A 15,290-nucleotide genomic window follows, 5' to 3' on the forward strand; every position below is an offset into this window, starting at 1 on the left:
CTGTCTTCCTGTTTCTCCCCTTCAGTGTTAAAACAGGAGGGGTAGGTTGCTGGGATGGAGTATCTGTAAAGGGTATTGCTGGGGGAAGCCCCAAAAATCTCCAGAAGATGCCGAAAGCCCGCAGATGGCTATCTACATAGGGTAGGGGAGTGGGAAGGGGCCTGGACAGTTGGGGTGCGACATTGGTGAATGTGAGGTCATCCATTTTGGTCAGAGTAACAGTACAAAAGGACTATGACTTGAACGGTTAAAAAGTTACAGTGTGCTGCTATGCAGAGGGACCTGGGCTTTCCTTGTTCATGAATCACAGAGCGTTGTGCATGAATCACAGCAGGCACAGCAGCTCATTAGGAAGGCAATTGGAATTTTGTCCTTCATTGCTGAAGGGATTGAGTTTAAAAACAGGGAGGTTATATTGCAGCTGTACAGGGTGTTAGTGAGGCCACACCTGGAATACTGTGTGCAGTTTTGGTCTCCTTACCTGAGAAAGGATGTACAAGCAGTAGAGGGGGTACAGAGGAGGGTCTGTAGGTTGTTTCTGGAGTTGAGGGGGTTGGCTTATGAGTCGGCTGGGATTGTATTCCTTGGAATTTAGATTATGAGGAGAGAATCTTATAGAAACCTGTAAAGTGATGAAGGGACTGGATCAGACAGACGTAGAGAGGATGTTTCCACTGACAGATGAAACTAGGACAAGAGGGTACAGCCTCAAAATTCGGGGGAGCAGATTTAGGACTGAATTGAGAAGGAACTTCTTCACTCGGGGGGGTTTGGGAATCTCTGGAAGTCCCTGCCCAGTGACGCCGTCGGCGTAACTTCAGTAAACCTTCTCCGAGCGAAGGTAGGTTTTTGTTTTGAACAATGAAGGAGTGAGGGGTGAGAGGGTGAGAGGGTGGGGGAGTGGAGCTAAGGCCACAGAACCATCAGCCGTCATCTTGTTGGATGGCGGAGTAAGGTCAAAGGGTCAGATGGCCTCCTCCCTGTTCCCGGTTCTGATAAACCACGCTCGAAGCCTTATTTGGTGACACACATTAAATTGTCTGTGTATGACTCAAAAGGAAATTGCTTGTTTTTTTAACTGAAGGTACACTGACAGCCTCACGTTCAGCTATTCAGCGATGAAACCGCTATGGAACGTATGATGCTGCACAACAGATTTCACACCGCGCAGTGTTAGCATCAGCTCGGACCACAGTCCCTCCTCCTGCTGTCCTCACCGAGTGACAGTAGGGAGCAAAGTGCACAGTGTGAGTGTGTGTGCGAGCGAGTGTGTGCATGTGTGTCAGTGTGCAGGTGTGTGTGCGCGTGTATCTGTGGTCATGTACATATGTGTGAGTGTGCAACCGTGGGTCTGTGTGCATGTATGCGTGCGCGGGTGTGTGCGTGTGTCAGTGTGCATGTACGCATGAGTGTCTGTGTGCATACACTTGTGTGTCTGTGTGAGTGTATACACTTGTGTGTGTGTGCATATGTGTGAGCGCGTGTGACTGTATGTGTCTGTGTGTGCACGCACGCGCGTGTGCGTGTGTTTGTTCTGGAACTGCATATGAGCTTACCTTTGGAGAGGGGGCAAAGTTGACTGTGGATTCAAGTAGGTATTCAGTAACGCCTCCACTCAGCTTATATCTTGTGTGTGTGTATGTGTGTGTGTGAGTGTCTATGTGTATGTCTGTGTGTGTGTGTCTGTGTGTGTGAGTGTGTGTCAGTGTGTGTGAGTCTGTGTCTGTGTGTGAGCGTGTGTCTGTGTGTGTGTGTCTGTGTGTGTGAGCGTGTGTCTGTGTGTGTCTGTGTGTGTGTGTCTATGTGTATGTCTGTGTGTATGAGTGTGTGTCTGTGTGTGTGAGCGTGTGTGTGTGTCTGTGTATGTGAGCGTGTGTGTGTGTAAGTGTGTGTCTGTGTGCGTGTGTGTCTGTGTGTGTGTGTGTGTGTGAGTGTGAGTGTGTGTGAGTGTCTATGTGTATGTCTGTGTGTGTGAGCGTGTGTGTGTCTGTGTGTGTGAGCGTGTGTCTGTGTGTGTGTCTATGTGTATGTCTGTGTGTGTGTGTGTCTGTGTGTGTGAGTGTGTGTCTGTGTGTGTGTGTCTGTGTGTGTGAGCGTGCGTCTGTGTGTGTGTGAGTGTGTGTGTGTGTGTATCTGTGTGTGTGTGTGTCTGTGTGTATGTGTGTGTGTGTGTGTGTGTACTGCAGGTCTCTCAATGCAAGTAAAAGTGATCAGTACAAAATGACCAAAGCTCAGGGTAGGTTTGATCATAAAAGATATATTTTATTGGCAAACACGCAGAGAAAGGTTTGGCAAGGTTTTGTAAAACTGACAGAAATTCTTTGCGAAGCAGGATATCACTGTGCCCTGTCACATCTAAAACAGCGACTAATCTCCCCAGTGGGGTCTAAGTCTACAAATGGTATTGAGTATTCAATATTCTTTTCAGATACAGTAGCTTTCCCTTATGCTTTAGATATTTACACACACACATACAACCTGGAAAACATCCTGGCAAATCCATCTCAGAACAAAAACCTAAAACACGGCCATCTCCCATCTTTTGGAATTTGACCGTTGGAGTTTAACCTCAGAGTTAGGGATGGATCGATTGGGGGTGGGGGGGAGAGTAGAGGCGATGGAAATTGTGTGGAGATTATTGACAGGGATGAAGCCCTGCCCAGAGACGGAATTTGGAGGGAAGAGGGGAAGCAGGGTGGGATGGGCACAGGGGAAAGAGAGATTAAGCGTCTCCGACACAAGAGGAACATTAGCAGAAAGATTCGCAGGTAGAGAGTGGATTTTCTTCCTCGTCTTCCCTGGGGCTGTTGGTGTTGGGGGAACATTACAGGACGTGGGCCATTAACGCGTACCGCAGTTCCCCTCCCGAGGGGACGCGGAGAAGGGAAAAACCCACCGTTCGTGCTGTTAACGTTTTCCCCGCGAACATGAGCTGAAATTGACCAGCGGCCAGAGACGCGAGAGATGGATAACTCAGTGAGGTTCCAGGAGACATTACTCAAATCGTTACATTCACAGAGAGGTTTCTGAAAGCACAGGTCTACAGATATGTACAAGGACTGAAACACACACACACACACACATATCGCTCCCAGTTTTAGACACCAAGTATCGCTATCGCAGTCGCAATCCGAGCAGAGATCGTTGAGTCTTCAACTGAAGAATTTTTGATAGCACAAACACGCTCACAATTGCCGGTCTACCTGGTCAGAGAGAGAGAGAGAGAGAAGATATTCAGATCTTGGCAATAGATAGGGTACCACGCGATCGTCCCAGATGGTGCCAACTCATTCCAGAGTCCTATCCCCGTGGTTCCCATCCAAACCGATCAAATTCCAACACAATGAGAAAGCACGGGTATGAGTCCACTACAATAATCAGGGCAGCAGTGTCTCAACTTCGGACAGGACTAGACAGGGTGGGTCATGTTGAGGGTTTGACTGTCTCCCTCCCTCCAGCCAGAAGATGGTCTGCCCATCCACCCTCTCTCACTGGGGGACAGTCCCACCGGCAACGGCTCCCCCCCCCCTCAAACAGAGCCAGAGGGAGACACTGAGCCGTCTGTCTCTCACCTCAGGAGATCCAGACGCGGATAGTCATCAGCACGTTGAAGACTATGCTCTTCACGAACAGGATCCTTAGTCCGAAGACGGTCAGTGACAGAAGGTTGAATTGCGGATCTGAGGGGGGAGACGGAACAGAAACTGAGAAGGTGGTTGGAAATGACGGGGCGTTTGACCCCGTTCAACATTTCCTTGTGGCATTGATGTGTTGGTGCACACACGCACACACACACACTTCCACATGCACACAGACACTCTCACATACTTACGCACACACATACACACCTCCACAGGCACACACACACACAAAGATACACACACTTATACACACACAGACAGACGCACTTGCATGCATTCAGACACACAGACACATACAAACAGACACACATACATACACACAGGCACACAGATACACAGACACACACTCACAGACACACACACACACACACAGACACACACATTTACACACACAGACACACACACAGACAGACACCCACAGAGGCAGACACACACACACACAGATGCACACAGACACACACACAGACAGGCACACACACACAGACACACAGCTGCACACAGACACACACACACACACACACATTCACTCACACCCACAGAGGCGCGCGCACACACACACACACACTCAGACATACTCACACTTACACAGACTCACACTCATACAGACACAAACACACCCACAGAGGCGCGCGCGCACACACACTCACACAGACACCCACATACACACACACACACACACGCGCACACACACTCACACAGACACAGACACACAGAGACTGTGCTCTCACCTGCTGCCATGTTATCTTCCAACTGAATGCAGGAATACTGGGATTGATCTGAAAACACAAAGAACAATGATTGCCGGATGAGATCTGGCCGGACGGTGTGCCGGGAATCCCGTGAGGCATTTCAGTTTCGGATAAAGCTGCCAACTTACCGGCTGCTGGGAACTTCTTGGTCTGCTCTCCAACCGCGCAGCTGATCTCATCGTGTTTCACCTTGGGGGGGAAGAATCCAAACAGACTGTAACTTCGATCGACGATTGACAGCAAGGCGTTCGATTCGGTCTGTGTCTCCTCCTGCTCCCCAACTTTCATGGTCATGTTGTAGCTCTTGGGGAAATAATCAGTGGCTAGGCACGCCGCCGTGACCTTTCGCTCTTTATCGGTCTCCGTCTCGGTCTTGGCCGCGGAGAGAACGTACAAGGATGGTTCGGACGGTTCCCTCTCTGTTGGCATCCAAAGACAGATCGGTTAGCTCACACGCTCCTCCTCTGTTTCCCCCTGAGACACAGATTCTCCCCCTCCCCCTCTCCCTCCCTGGTCCAACGGGTGGGGAGAAATTTCTGTCTCCCTTGACGACCGGCAAGATGGCCGACTTGATCGACCACTCATGTCTTTTTGTCTTTAGAGTGGATTGGCCATGCTAAATTACCCATAGTGCCCAGGGATGTGTAGGTTAGGGTGGATTGGCCATGCTAAATTACCCAGAGTGCCCAGGGATGTGCAGGTTAGGGTGGATTGGCCGTGCTAAATTACCCATAGTGCCCAGGGATGTGCAGGTTAGGGTGGATTGGCCGTGCTAAATTACCCATAGTGCCCAGGGATGTGCAGGTTAGGGTGGATTGGCCGTGCTAAATTACCCATAGTGCCCAGGGATGTGCAGGTTAGGGTGAATTGGCCGTGCTAAATTACCCATAGTGCCCAGGGATGTGCAGGTTAGGGTGGATTGGCCGTGCTAAATTACCCATAGTGCCCAGGGATGTGCAGGTTAGGGTGGATTGGCCGTGCTAAATTACCCATAGTGCCCAGGGATGTGCAGGTTAGGGTGGATTGGCCGTGCTAAATTACCCATAGTGCCCAGGGATGTGCAGGTTAGGGTGGATTGGCCGTGCTAAATTACCCATAGTGCCCAGGGATGTGCAGGTTAGGGTGAATTGGCCATGCCAAATTGCCAATAGTGCCCAGGGATGTGCAGGTTAGATGCATTAGTCAGGTGTAAATATAGGAGAACACGGTGGGGGGATGGGTTCCTTTTCGGAGGGTCTGTGTGGACGTGTTGGGCCGAAGGGCCTGGGATTGGGTTAAGGATAGCATTTTCGCTCCCTAAAGGACATGGGTGAACTGGTTGGGTCGTTTCCCCCGACAACAGTCGCCACTAGACATTTAACTCCTGAATTTTATTGAACTCTGCCATGGTGGGATTTGAACCCAAGTGCCCACCTAACGTTACCCGGGTCATTGGATGAACAGCCTGGCAACAATCCCACTTGGCCATCACCTCCCTTCATTCCGTCCAATTCCTCCCTTGGCGAATTCTACATTATCTAAGACAAAGAGTAGGCCTGAAGCCTACTCCGAATTCAATCGGATCAGGGCTGGTCTCATCTTGGCCTCAACTCCATTTTTTTCTGCCCACTTCCCATGACCTTTCAGCTCCTTCCTGATGGAACATCCATCCCTTCCTTAAATTCACTCAGTTCCCCACCGGCTATGAAGGGGAGGTGAGTTCCTCAGAGACAGCGATCTAGAAATCCCCATCCCTTCATCCTGAAACGGTAATCTCGCCGTTCTGGATTGGCCCCGTGTTGAGGGAATTGCTCGCTTCTGATATGTCTCAATGAAGTCCCCTCTCAACCTTCATCTCTCTAACAAAAACAGCCTCAGGTCCCTCGGCCTTTCCTGGTAAGACCTTCCCTCCACGCCAGGCAACATCCTGGTAAATCTCCTCTGCACCCTTTCCCTAACTTCCACCTCCTTCCTATAACGCGGTGACCAGAGCTCAACCCCAATACTCCAAGTGCGGCCGCACCGGAGTTTTGTACAGCTGCAGCCTGGCCCCCGTGGCTCCGAAACTCACTCCCTCTCCCGGTGAAAGTGAACAGCCGACACCGTCGGAATCTCGAATCCAGCTGCAGATTGAAATCCGATTCCACCGCAACAGGAATCGAATCTGGATCCGCCAGGATAGTCTCTGACAGAACCTCAGCAAAGACCCCACTCGGCCCATCACCTCCACTAAACAGCTCTGTGCACGTTGCAGGCATTATCAGGTCATTGATGCTGCTGTCTCAGATTTCCTCCCTGGATTCACTGAGGATCTGATCCCATTTCCCAATGAAGGCCGTGAACGACAGGGGCAGGATCTGATATGCTTCTCAACCCTCTTCTCCGGCCTTCTCCCTGGAACCTTTGATCTCCTCACTGTTCGAGAATCTATCCATCTCTTTCTCAAATACAGTCAATGAGCTAAATACAAAGTTACTGCACTCACTCGCTGACATATCCTCCCACTCTACCAGGGACATCACAGACAGAATGTTCGATGCTCATTCTCATTCCAATAACTCCCGAGAGCTGACAGCACACCGGCCCCTGAGACACAGACTCCCTGAAGGTGAACAGACTCTCTCCATGTTTCCAACACTGTTTGGTGGGAGTCATTCATTTCTGTTAATCTGAACGGTGACATCATCCTTGCACAATACGGCACACACCGGGAGTCACAGTCAGCTGGCTCCCTCTTCCAAACATTAACCCAGGATTCCCGACACCCACACAGTCCTACACTGGATAACAAAACCCCTCACTCTCTCTGTCTCACACTCACACACACTCACTCACTCACTCATACACACACATACATACACGCAGACAAACACACTCAAACACACACAGATACACACATTCACAAACAGAGATACACACACACACTCACTCACAAACACACACACACACACACACGGATACACACATTCACACACAGAGATACACACACACACACACAATGCACACATAGACACAGATAAAATACACACACAGACACACACAGAGATACACACACACGCGCAACTCACACATAGACACAGAGATAAAACACACACACACTCATACACACACACATATACACACACTATTATACACACGCACATGCACACAATTACACACACACACACTCATATACACACACTATTACACACACACAATTACACACTCACACTCATACACACACTATTATACATGCACACATACACACACACACATATACAAACACATACTATTATACACACACGTACACACACATTATTATGCACACACGCACACAGACAGACACACAAACTCTTTCTCTCACACACTCTCTCTAATACACGCACACTCATACACACAGACGCACACACACACACACACATAGACAGACACACTCATGTTTATACACACGCTCATACACACACAGACACACACACTCTCTCACATACATACACAGACATGCACACACAGGCACAGACACAAACACACACACATTCATACACACAGACTCATACACACACATACTCTCTCTCACATATATTCACTCACAGTCACACACAGACTCATACACACTCATACACGCATGCACTTATGCACACACACTCTCACATACGCTCACACACAGACACAGACACTCATACATGCACACTCATATACGCATGCACACATGCACGCACACACTCACACCCGCACTGACACACACAGACACACACTCCCACATACCCGTCTCTCCATGTAACACTTTCATTTATCAGCCCCCCCGATCTGTGAATTATGCTGCGCATTGCAGTGACCTCTCTCACTTCCCAGTTAAATCCGAGTGCTCCCCAACTGACCATTAGTAACCTCCCAAATATCTCTCCAGTGCTTCTGGCAACTCCTCAGCATTCCCAATAGTTTCCAATCCCTCTCCTCTCAGGACGAGCCTTTCGATTCCGGAATAAACCGAGTGAACCTTCTCTGAGCTACCTGTGACACATTTCATCCTAACCACGTCACAGGGCCATGAGGACATAAGAACTAGGAACAGGGGGTAGGCCATCTGGCCCTTCCAGCCTGCTCCATCATTCAATAAGATCATGGCCGATCTTTTTCTGGCCTCACCCTCTCACCATAATCCTTCGGAAATCTAGCTTAAAAATATCCAGCAAAGGTAGTCCGAATGCTTCACTGGACAGGGATTCCCAGAGATTCCCAACCCCTTGACTCAATTCGGCCCTAAATCTGCTCTCCTGAATTTTGAGACTACCCCCCCCTTGTCCTAGTTTCACCTACCAGTGGAAACACCCTCCCTCTGTCTGTCTTACCCATTCCCTTCATAATTTTGTGCTTCTATCAGATCCTCCCTCATCCATCTGAATTCCAATGAATATAATCCCAGTCGACTCAGTCTCTCCTCGTAGTCCAACTCCCCTCGACTCCAGAATCAACATATTGACCCTGCTCTGCTCCCCCTCTACTGTCTGTACATCCTTTCTTGGGGAAAGAGACCAGAACTGCACCCACTACTCCAAGTGTGGTCTCACCAGCACTCTACAGCAAGACGTTTTCTCCTCCCGGAGTGGGGAACCCAATTACGAGGGGGGGAGTCATGAGTTCAAAGCGAGAGGGGAAAAGGTTTAGGGGAGAGTTGCGTGGAAAGTGCTTTCTGCTAAGGGTAATGGGTGCCTGGAACATGTTGCCAACTGAGTTGATAGAGGCAGGCAAGATAGCGTCATTTAAGATGTATCTAGACAGATACATGAATGGGAAGGGGGCAGAGGGATACAGACCCTTAGAAAATCGATGACAGGTTTAGATAGAGGATCTGGATCAGCTTGGAGTGCCGAAGGGACTGTTCCTCTACTGGAAATTTCTTGGCTCTTTGTTCTATACAGCTGCAACATAACCTCCCTGCTTTAAAACCCCATCCCTCTCGCAATGAAGGATCATATGCCATCTGCCTTTTTAATGACCTGCTGCATCTGCAAACCAACTTCCTGTGATTCATGAACTCTGAAGCCTCTCTCTTTAATTAGATCGTGAGTTAATTCGCGGCTAAATCTCGGCTGGTGAATTCTTCCTTGGCGTTCCCGAAGCAACATCATCCTTCCGCAAGACATGGCTCGCCAGGTTCCACTTTGAGCCTCGCCCCACTTCCGAAGATAAGCGTGTTTAGCCCCTGCTGCCCACAGTCCAACAGTGCCTAACAAAAACCTTCTGCGTTAGCAACCCCCCCTATTCCCATCGAGGGGAAATTCTGAGCTTTAACACCCCGGTGTTAATGGACGCCCAGTTGGCTCCACAATTCAGTTTACCCCCTTTTTCTGAGGATAAACTTGCTGCCAACTTCCAAGAGAGGCAAACATGGCATCTTTCAACAGGAAACTCCTCTCAGTATCACTGCGGTCACGTCAATCTCCCTCCCCAGGGAACTACGCCAAGCCTTTAACAGTGACATTATCACAGTACAGCAACGGCTACTTCGCCAGCTGAGTCTGTTCCAAATACTCTGAACCTACGCTCCATCTCAGGCAACATCCCAGTGAATTTCCTTCACACCCCCTCCTCCCTCCCTCCCAGGATTGAGTGTCTTGACAGAGGGACTTTATCCTTGACTCTACCTCTTATGGTCCTAACTTGCTTCTGAGAGTGCCCCACTCTGTTTTTTTTTCTCTCTCTCTCTCTGTCACACAATGCAAGACTGTGTACCGTATGGCTGAGATATACAACTCCACATGCAGCGTACAAAAAAACCTGTCACGCCTTTCCTGTGCTGAATGTGAATGTCGAGGGATGCTTGAACTCCCAAACAAATGCGCAAGCAGAGAGCGAGAGAGAGAGAGAGAGAAAAACACTGGAGAAACTCAGCAAGTCTGGCAGCACCTGTGGAGAGAGTCAGGGCTAATCTCTCATGTGCCATTAGACTTTTCCTATGACAAACAATGCTTTTTTCATTTTCACAACTGGGCGAATGTGTGATTTCTCCCCACCCCGCTGTTTCCTCAGTTATTCCCCTGCTCAACCGCTCATAGTGCCCCGGGATGTGCAGGTTAGGGTAAATAGGCCAAGCTAAATTACCCATAGTGCCCAGGGATGTGTAGGTTAGAGTGAATTGGCCATGCTAAGTTGCCCATAGTGTTTAGGGATATGTAGGTTAGGTGCATAAGTCAGGGGTAAATATAGGGTAGAGGGGAATTAGTCTGGGTGGATTACTCTTCGGAGGGTTGGCGTGGACTTGTTGGGCCGAAGGGCCTGTTTCCACACTGTAGGGACTCTCTGATTCTGTGACTTAAGCAAAATGAGAGCAAGATCTGGTGGAGACCGAACTCTAAACCCTCATCCACTTTAGAGTTGAGGGCATATGCTGAGGCATTATCAGATGGGACGGTTATCAGAACAAAGCAAATTATTATCAGCAGCTTAATAATGACTGGCAGACACACACACACACACACACACACACACACACACTTTGGTATCTCTGCCGGGGGCAATGCAGGACAAATGAGCAAAGTCCAACTCCACACTCAACACACATTGACTGTGAGAGGGCGAAATACTCAAGCCTGTCTCTAGGTTCATCGTGAACTCTGTGTTGAATCGGTCAGGGACTGTTGATACTAATGATCCCCAAGGCTCTTCCGCCAGCATCTCCCATTGACATATCTGGCTGGCTTTCATGCCCAGTGTTTCCAACAGCTATGAGGAAACTTTAACAATACTAGAGGCAATGGATCTCATTCTCACTGTGATAAAACGAGACTGTAATTCACTTACTCAGTTGCACAATGAGTTTGGTCCCAGGGCCAAGGGTAAGCTTGCCAGCATGGTAATCCCCACAGCGTTACACCCCTGTGCAGAAACCCTCTGTACTCAGTGTCCAGGCAAGTCTCCTGAGGGCCACCAAGTCTCCCCCACCCTCGTAGAACCCCCTACAGAGTGGAAGCAGGCCATTAGGCCCATCGAGTCCACACAGATCCTCTGAAGAGCATCCCATCCAATCCCTCTAATTCTCATGGCCAATTCACCCTAACCTACACATCCCTGGGCACTATGGGTAATTTAGCACGACCAGTCCACCCTAACTTGCACACCCCTGGACTGTGGGAGGAAACCGAAGCACCTGGAGGAAAATGTGCAAACGCCACACAGGGGCTGGAATCGAACCCGGGACCCTGGCGCTGTGAGGCAGCTGTGCTACCCACTGAGCCACCAGGGTAACTCAGGGTTGGTGTTAATGGTAATGTATCTGTACAACCACCTACTAACCATCACTGGGCCAGCTCTGTAATCTCATTGAGAATCGTGTTGCATTATCCAGGAGCGCAGAGGCTGCCAGACCTGTTGAGCTTTCTCAGCAACTTCTGTTGTTGTGTGTGACATTATTCCCTTTAGTGCATCATACTGACTGGATTGTGTTACTAACTCAGTCCCTCCTCCAATGCTAAAGGGCTTGTTCCAATCGCTCCAACCCCCTACCAAACACCATCTGCCTCAGCTCCCATTCTTTGTGCTGGTTCATAGAGTCATAGAGATGGGCAGCACGGAAACAGACCCTTCGGTCCAACCCGTCCATGCTGACCCAGATATCCCAACCCGATCTAGTCCCACCTGCCAGCACCCGGCCCATATCCCTCCAAACCCTTCCTAGTCATATACCCATTCAAATGCCTCTTAAATGTTGCAATTGTACCAGCCTCCACCACTTCCTCTGGCAGCTCATTCCGCACACGTACCACCCTCTGTGTGAAAAAGTTGCCCCTTAGGTCTCTTTTATATCTTTCCCCTCTCACCCCAAACCTATGCCCTCTAGTTCTGGACTCACCCACACCAGGGAAGAGACTTTGTCTATTTACCCTATCCATACCCCTCATGATTTTATAAACCTCTATAACGTCACCCCTCAGCCTCCGACGCTCCAGGGAAAACAACCCCAGATAGACCGGAGATGCAGCTTGGTCATTCTGATGCAACCTACAAACAGCTCCAAACATAACCCCCCCATTACCCATCAACACAACTCCTGTTCTGTTATTAATTCCACGGTCCGACACAAGTTCAGCTCCACCCATCTGCCCCAGCATGGCAGCCTGACGCAAACCTGCTGCCCACTGATGTTAATGCTAACGTCTCGCGACAACACCTCATGGCAATGTCTGGACAACTGGGGAATTTTGCTTTGTCTCCCAGATCCCACTGCTATCCAATGCCTTGCTTTAATGCCCCCCCCACCCTGTCTTCTCTGGGGTGCTGCTCACCTCCCTGTTCGACTTCTGTTGACATACTCGGGGAGTCTGAAGGTGTGGATCTGTGAATCATTCAGTCAACTATTGCCACTGCATTGTCCACTTACCCGGCCGCACCGTTAGCTTAGTCCCGGATCCCCAGACCATAACTATTCACACAGCCATACATGCCCAACCCTTTGAGTTGGCGTTGGAGTTTTGCAATGGCCTCTACAACTCTCCACTTTATCCCCGTTAGCTTCTTACAGCTACTGGCTTGTAAAGTAGGAGTTGCATTTGTTTTTCCCCCCGATCTCAGTCAAATCAATCTCGTGCACAGTTCCGCACCATCACCGATCCGTGCCCGCTGCCAATCTGTCAATGGAACTGCGTTACCAGCTCACCAAAGAATGAATACGTTCTAACCGTTAAACTCAAATGACCTGCCACTGAGTTCTTACCCGGATTCACAATGAGCTTGGTCCCAGCTCCGAATACCATCTTGCTGTAACCCCCAGAAACCCACAGTAACTCACCCCTTGACAAGAACTGAGGGCAGGACCAGCTCTCGATTCCCCTTTTACTCTCACTGTCGTTTTCTCAAATCGACCTGACCCCCCAACCAGTTACGACCACATTCGCAACCATACCGGGACAGCTGATCCGCACATCAGGAATCGTGACCGTTTCCCCTCGGATTACCGCTCTGAGCTGGGCCCCGCCGTTAGCTGGGCCCCAGTCCCCTCTTTTCCGCACGGCCTTAATCAGCTCCCCCAGTATTACCAGCGGTCAGTATTATCTCAGCCTCAAGTCAAGTTGACTCTAATCAACGAATGTTTTTATATCTTTCCCCTCTCACCTTAAACCTATGCCCTCTAGTTCTGGACTCCCCCACCTCAGGGAAAAGACTTTGTCTATTTATCCTATCAATGCCCCTCATGATTTTATAAACCTCTATAAGGCCACCCCTCAGCCTCCAACACTCAAGGGAAAACAGCCCCAGCCTGTTCAGCCTCTCTCTGTAGCTCAGACCCTCCAACCCTGGCAACATCCTTGTAAACCTTTTCTGAACCCTTTCAAGTTTCACAACATCTTTCTGATAGGAAGGAGACCAGAATTGCAGGCAATATTCCAACAGTGGCCCTAACCAATGTCCTGTACAGCCGCAACATGACCTCCCAACTCCTGTACTCAATACTCTGACCAATAAAGGAAAGTATACCAAATGCTGCCTTCACTATCCTATCTACCTGCGACTCCACTTTCAAGGAGCTATGAACCTGCACTCCAAGGTCTCTTTGTTCAGCATCTTTACCAATGTAAATTCTCATAAGGTTAGAACCACAGTCTGGAACACTCTGTGGTCCGAGAACTGATTTTGTCAATATTCCCTGATTTCTGTGCTGCGTACGAGGTATTAAAATATGACTTGCGAGGGTTGTTCAGAGTTGCTGAGTCTGTTTACCCTGGAGTTTAGGAGGTTGAGAACATGTTTAGAACATCATGAGGGATATTGATAAAGTGAATGACAGGTGCTTTTTCCCTAGGGTGGGGCATTTGAAGACAAGGGGGCATTTTTTTAAGATGAGTGGAGAAAGAATTTTTTAAAAAAATACGAGGAGCGATAGTTTTACACAGAAGAAGATTCGTGTGTGGAATGAACTGCCAGAGGAAGTGGTGGATGTGGGTAGAGTTATAAAGACATGTGGATAAGTACATGAAGAGGAAAAGTTTGGAGGGATATGGGTCAAAGTGCAGGAGGGAGGGACTAGTTTACTTTGGGATTAGGGTCAGCATGGACTGGTTGGACTGAAGGGTCTGTGTCCAGTGTTGTTTCACTCTATACCAGGTTATCCCACGATAGCTACATCTCCAATGTAATGGTCTGGACACTGAGAATTTCTGAAGGACCACTAGTGGTGTCCTGATTTGCCTGTCTCCTCTCGTGGGGGAGAAATGAAACTTCCCCAAAGATTTCCCTTCCACTGTTTATTCCACATTCTCATCCCAGCGTTTCCCCAGGTATGATCTCCAAGGCAACTGAACAATCCACTCCCTGTGTCCCATCTCACGAAACTCCCTGTTAATATTCGAGATGTTTCGATGACCCCCATCCGACCCCGGCCTCACCCTCACTTCCCTTCACACAAGGGATCTGAAACCCTCTGACCTTTCCTGGCCGTTTTTATTGCCCTGCGCCTTGCACAGGTGCCTTCTGGGCCAGCATTCTGTCAAGAGCAGGAAGAAAATCACTGAACGTGGCTTCCTCATCTCCCCGCACTATCCTCACCTTGACCAGAATCTATCACTAGCCTCAACACCAAACTCCATAGCCACTTGAGAAACTCTTACCACGGCGGTCCAAATACCAATTGACCAAGGGCCCTAGCATCCACTCAGTGTCTCATCCCTCAGCGAAAACTCAATCTGGGCTTATGAGACAGCGAGATACACACTGACCCAGCCTCACTGCCATTTCTACGAAACTGCTGGCAGTAATTTGTTAAAATCGAGCCTGCCCGTTGGAAATCCAGGACTTACTGGGTGCCATGATGAGTTTGGTCCCACAAGGGCATTGGGAGCTGTATACACACAGCCCTACGTTCCCAGACTAAAACCCTCCCTGAGTCAGTCCGACCCGACCAAGGCAAATGGAAATGACCAGGCTCCCGTTCCGCGTCCATCATTCCTGACAA

General features: G+C 49.4%; 1 protein-coding gene across 1 annotated transcript in view; it reads right to left on the minus strand.

Annotated features, from left to right (window-relative positions):
• Window positions 1-2,241: 2,241 nt before the first annotated feature.
• The window catches only part of LOC132807638 (T cell receptor alpha chain MC.7.G5-like), a 396,787-nt gene continuing 383,738 nt past the window's right edge, over window positions 2,242-15,290 (minus strand). The window contains exons 6-9 of the mRNA XM_060821685.1: window positions 4,519-4,809; window positions 4,370-4,417; window positions 3,573-3,680; window positions 2,242-3,199 (exon numbers count right to left, since the gene is read on the minus strand). Of these exons, the coding sequence (XP_060677668.1) occupies window positions 3,574-3,680; window positions 4,370-4,417; window positions 4,519-4,809 (446 nt within the window). The 3' untranslated portion in view covers window positions 2,242-3,199; window position 3,573. The remainder of the gene's footprint in view (window positions 3,200-3,572; window positions 3,681-4,369; window positions 4,418-4,518; window positions 4,810-15,290) is intronic.

The sequence above is a fragment of the Hemiscyllium ocellatum genome, assembly GCF_020745735.1.
Source record: "Hemiscyllium ocellatum isolate sHemOce1 chromosome 27 unlocalized genomic scaffold, sHemOce1.pat.X.cur. SUPER_27_unloc_2, whole genome shotgun sequence".
NCBI lineage: Eukaryota > Metazoa > Chordata > Chondrichthyes > Orectolobiformes > Hemiscylliidae > Hemiscyllium > Hemiscyllium ocellatum.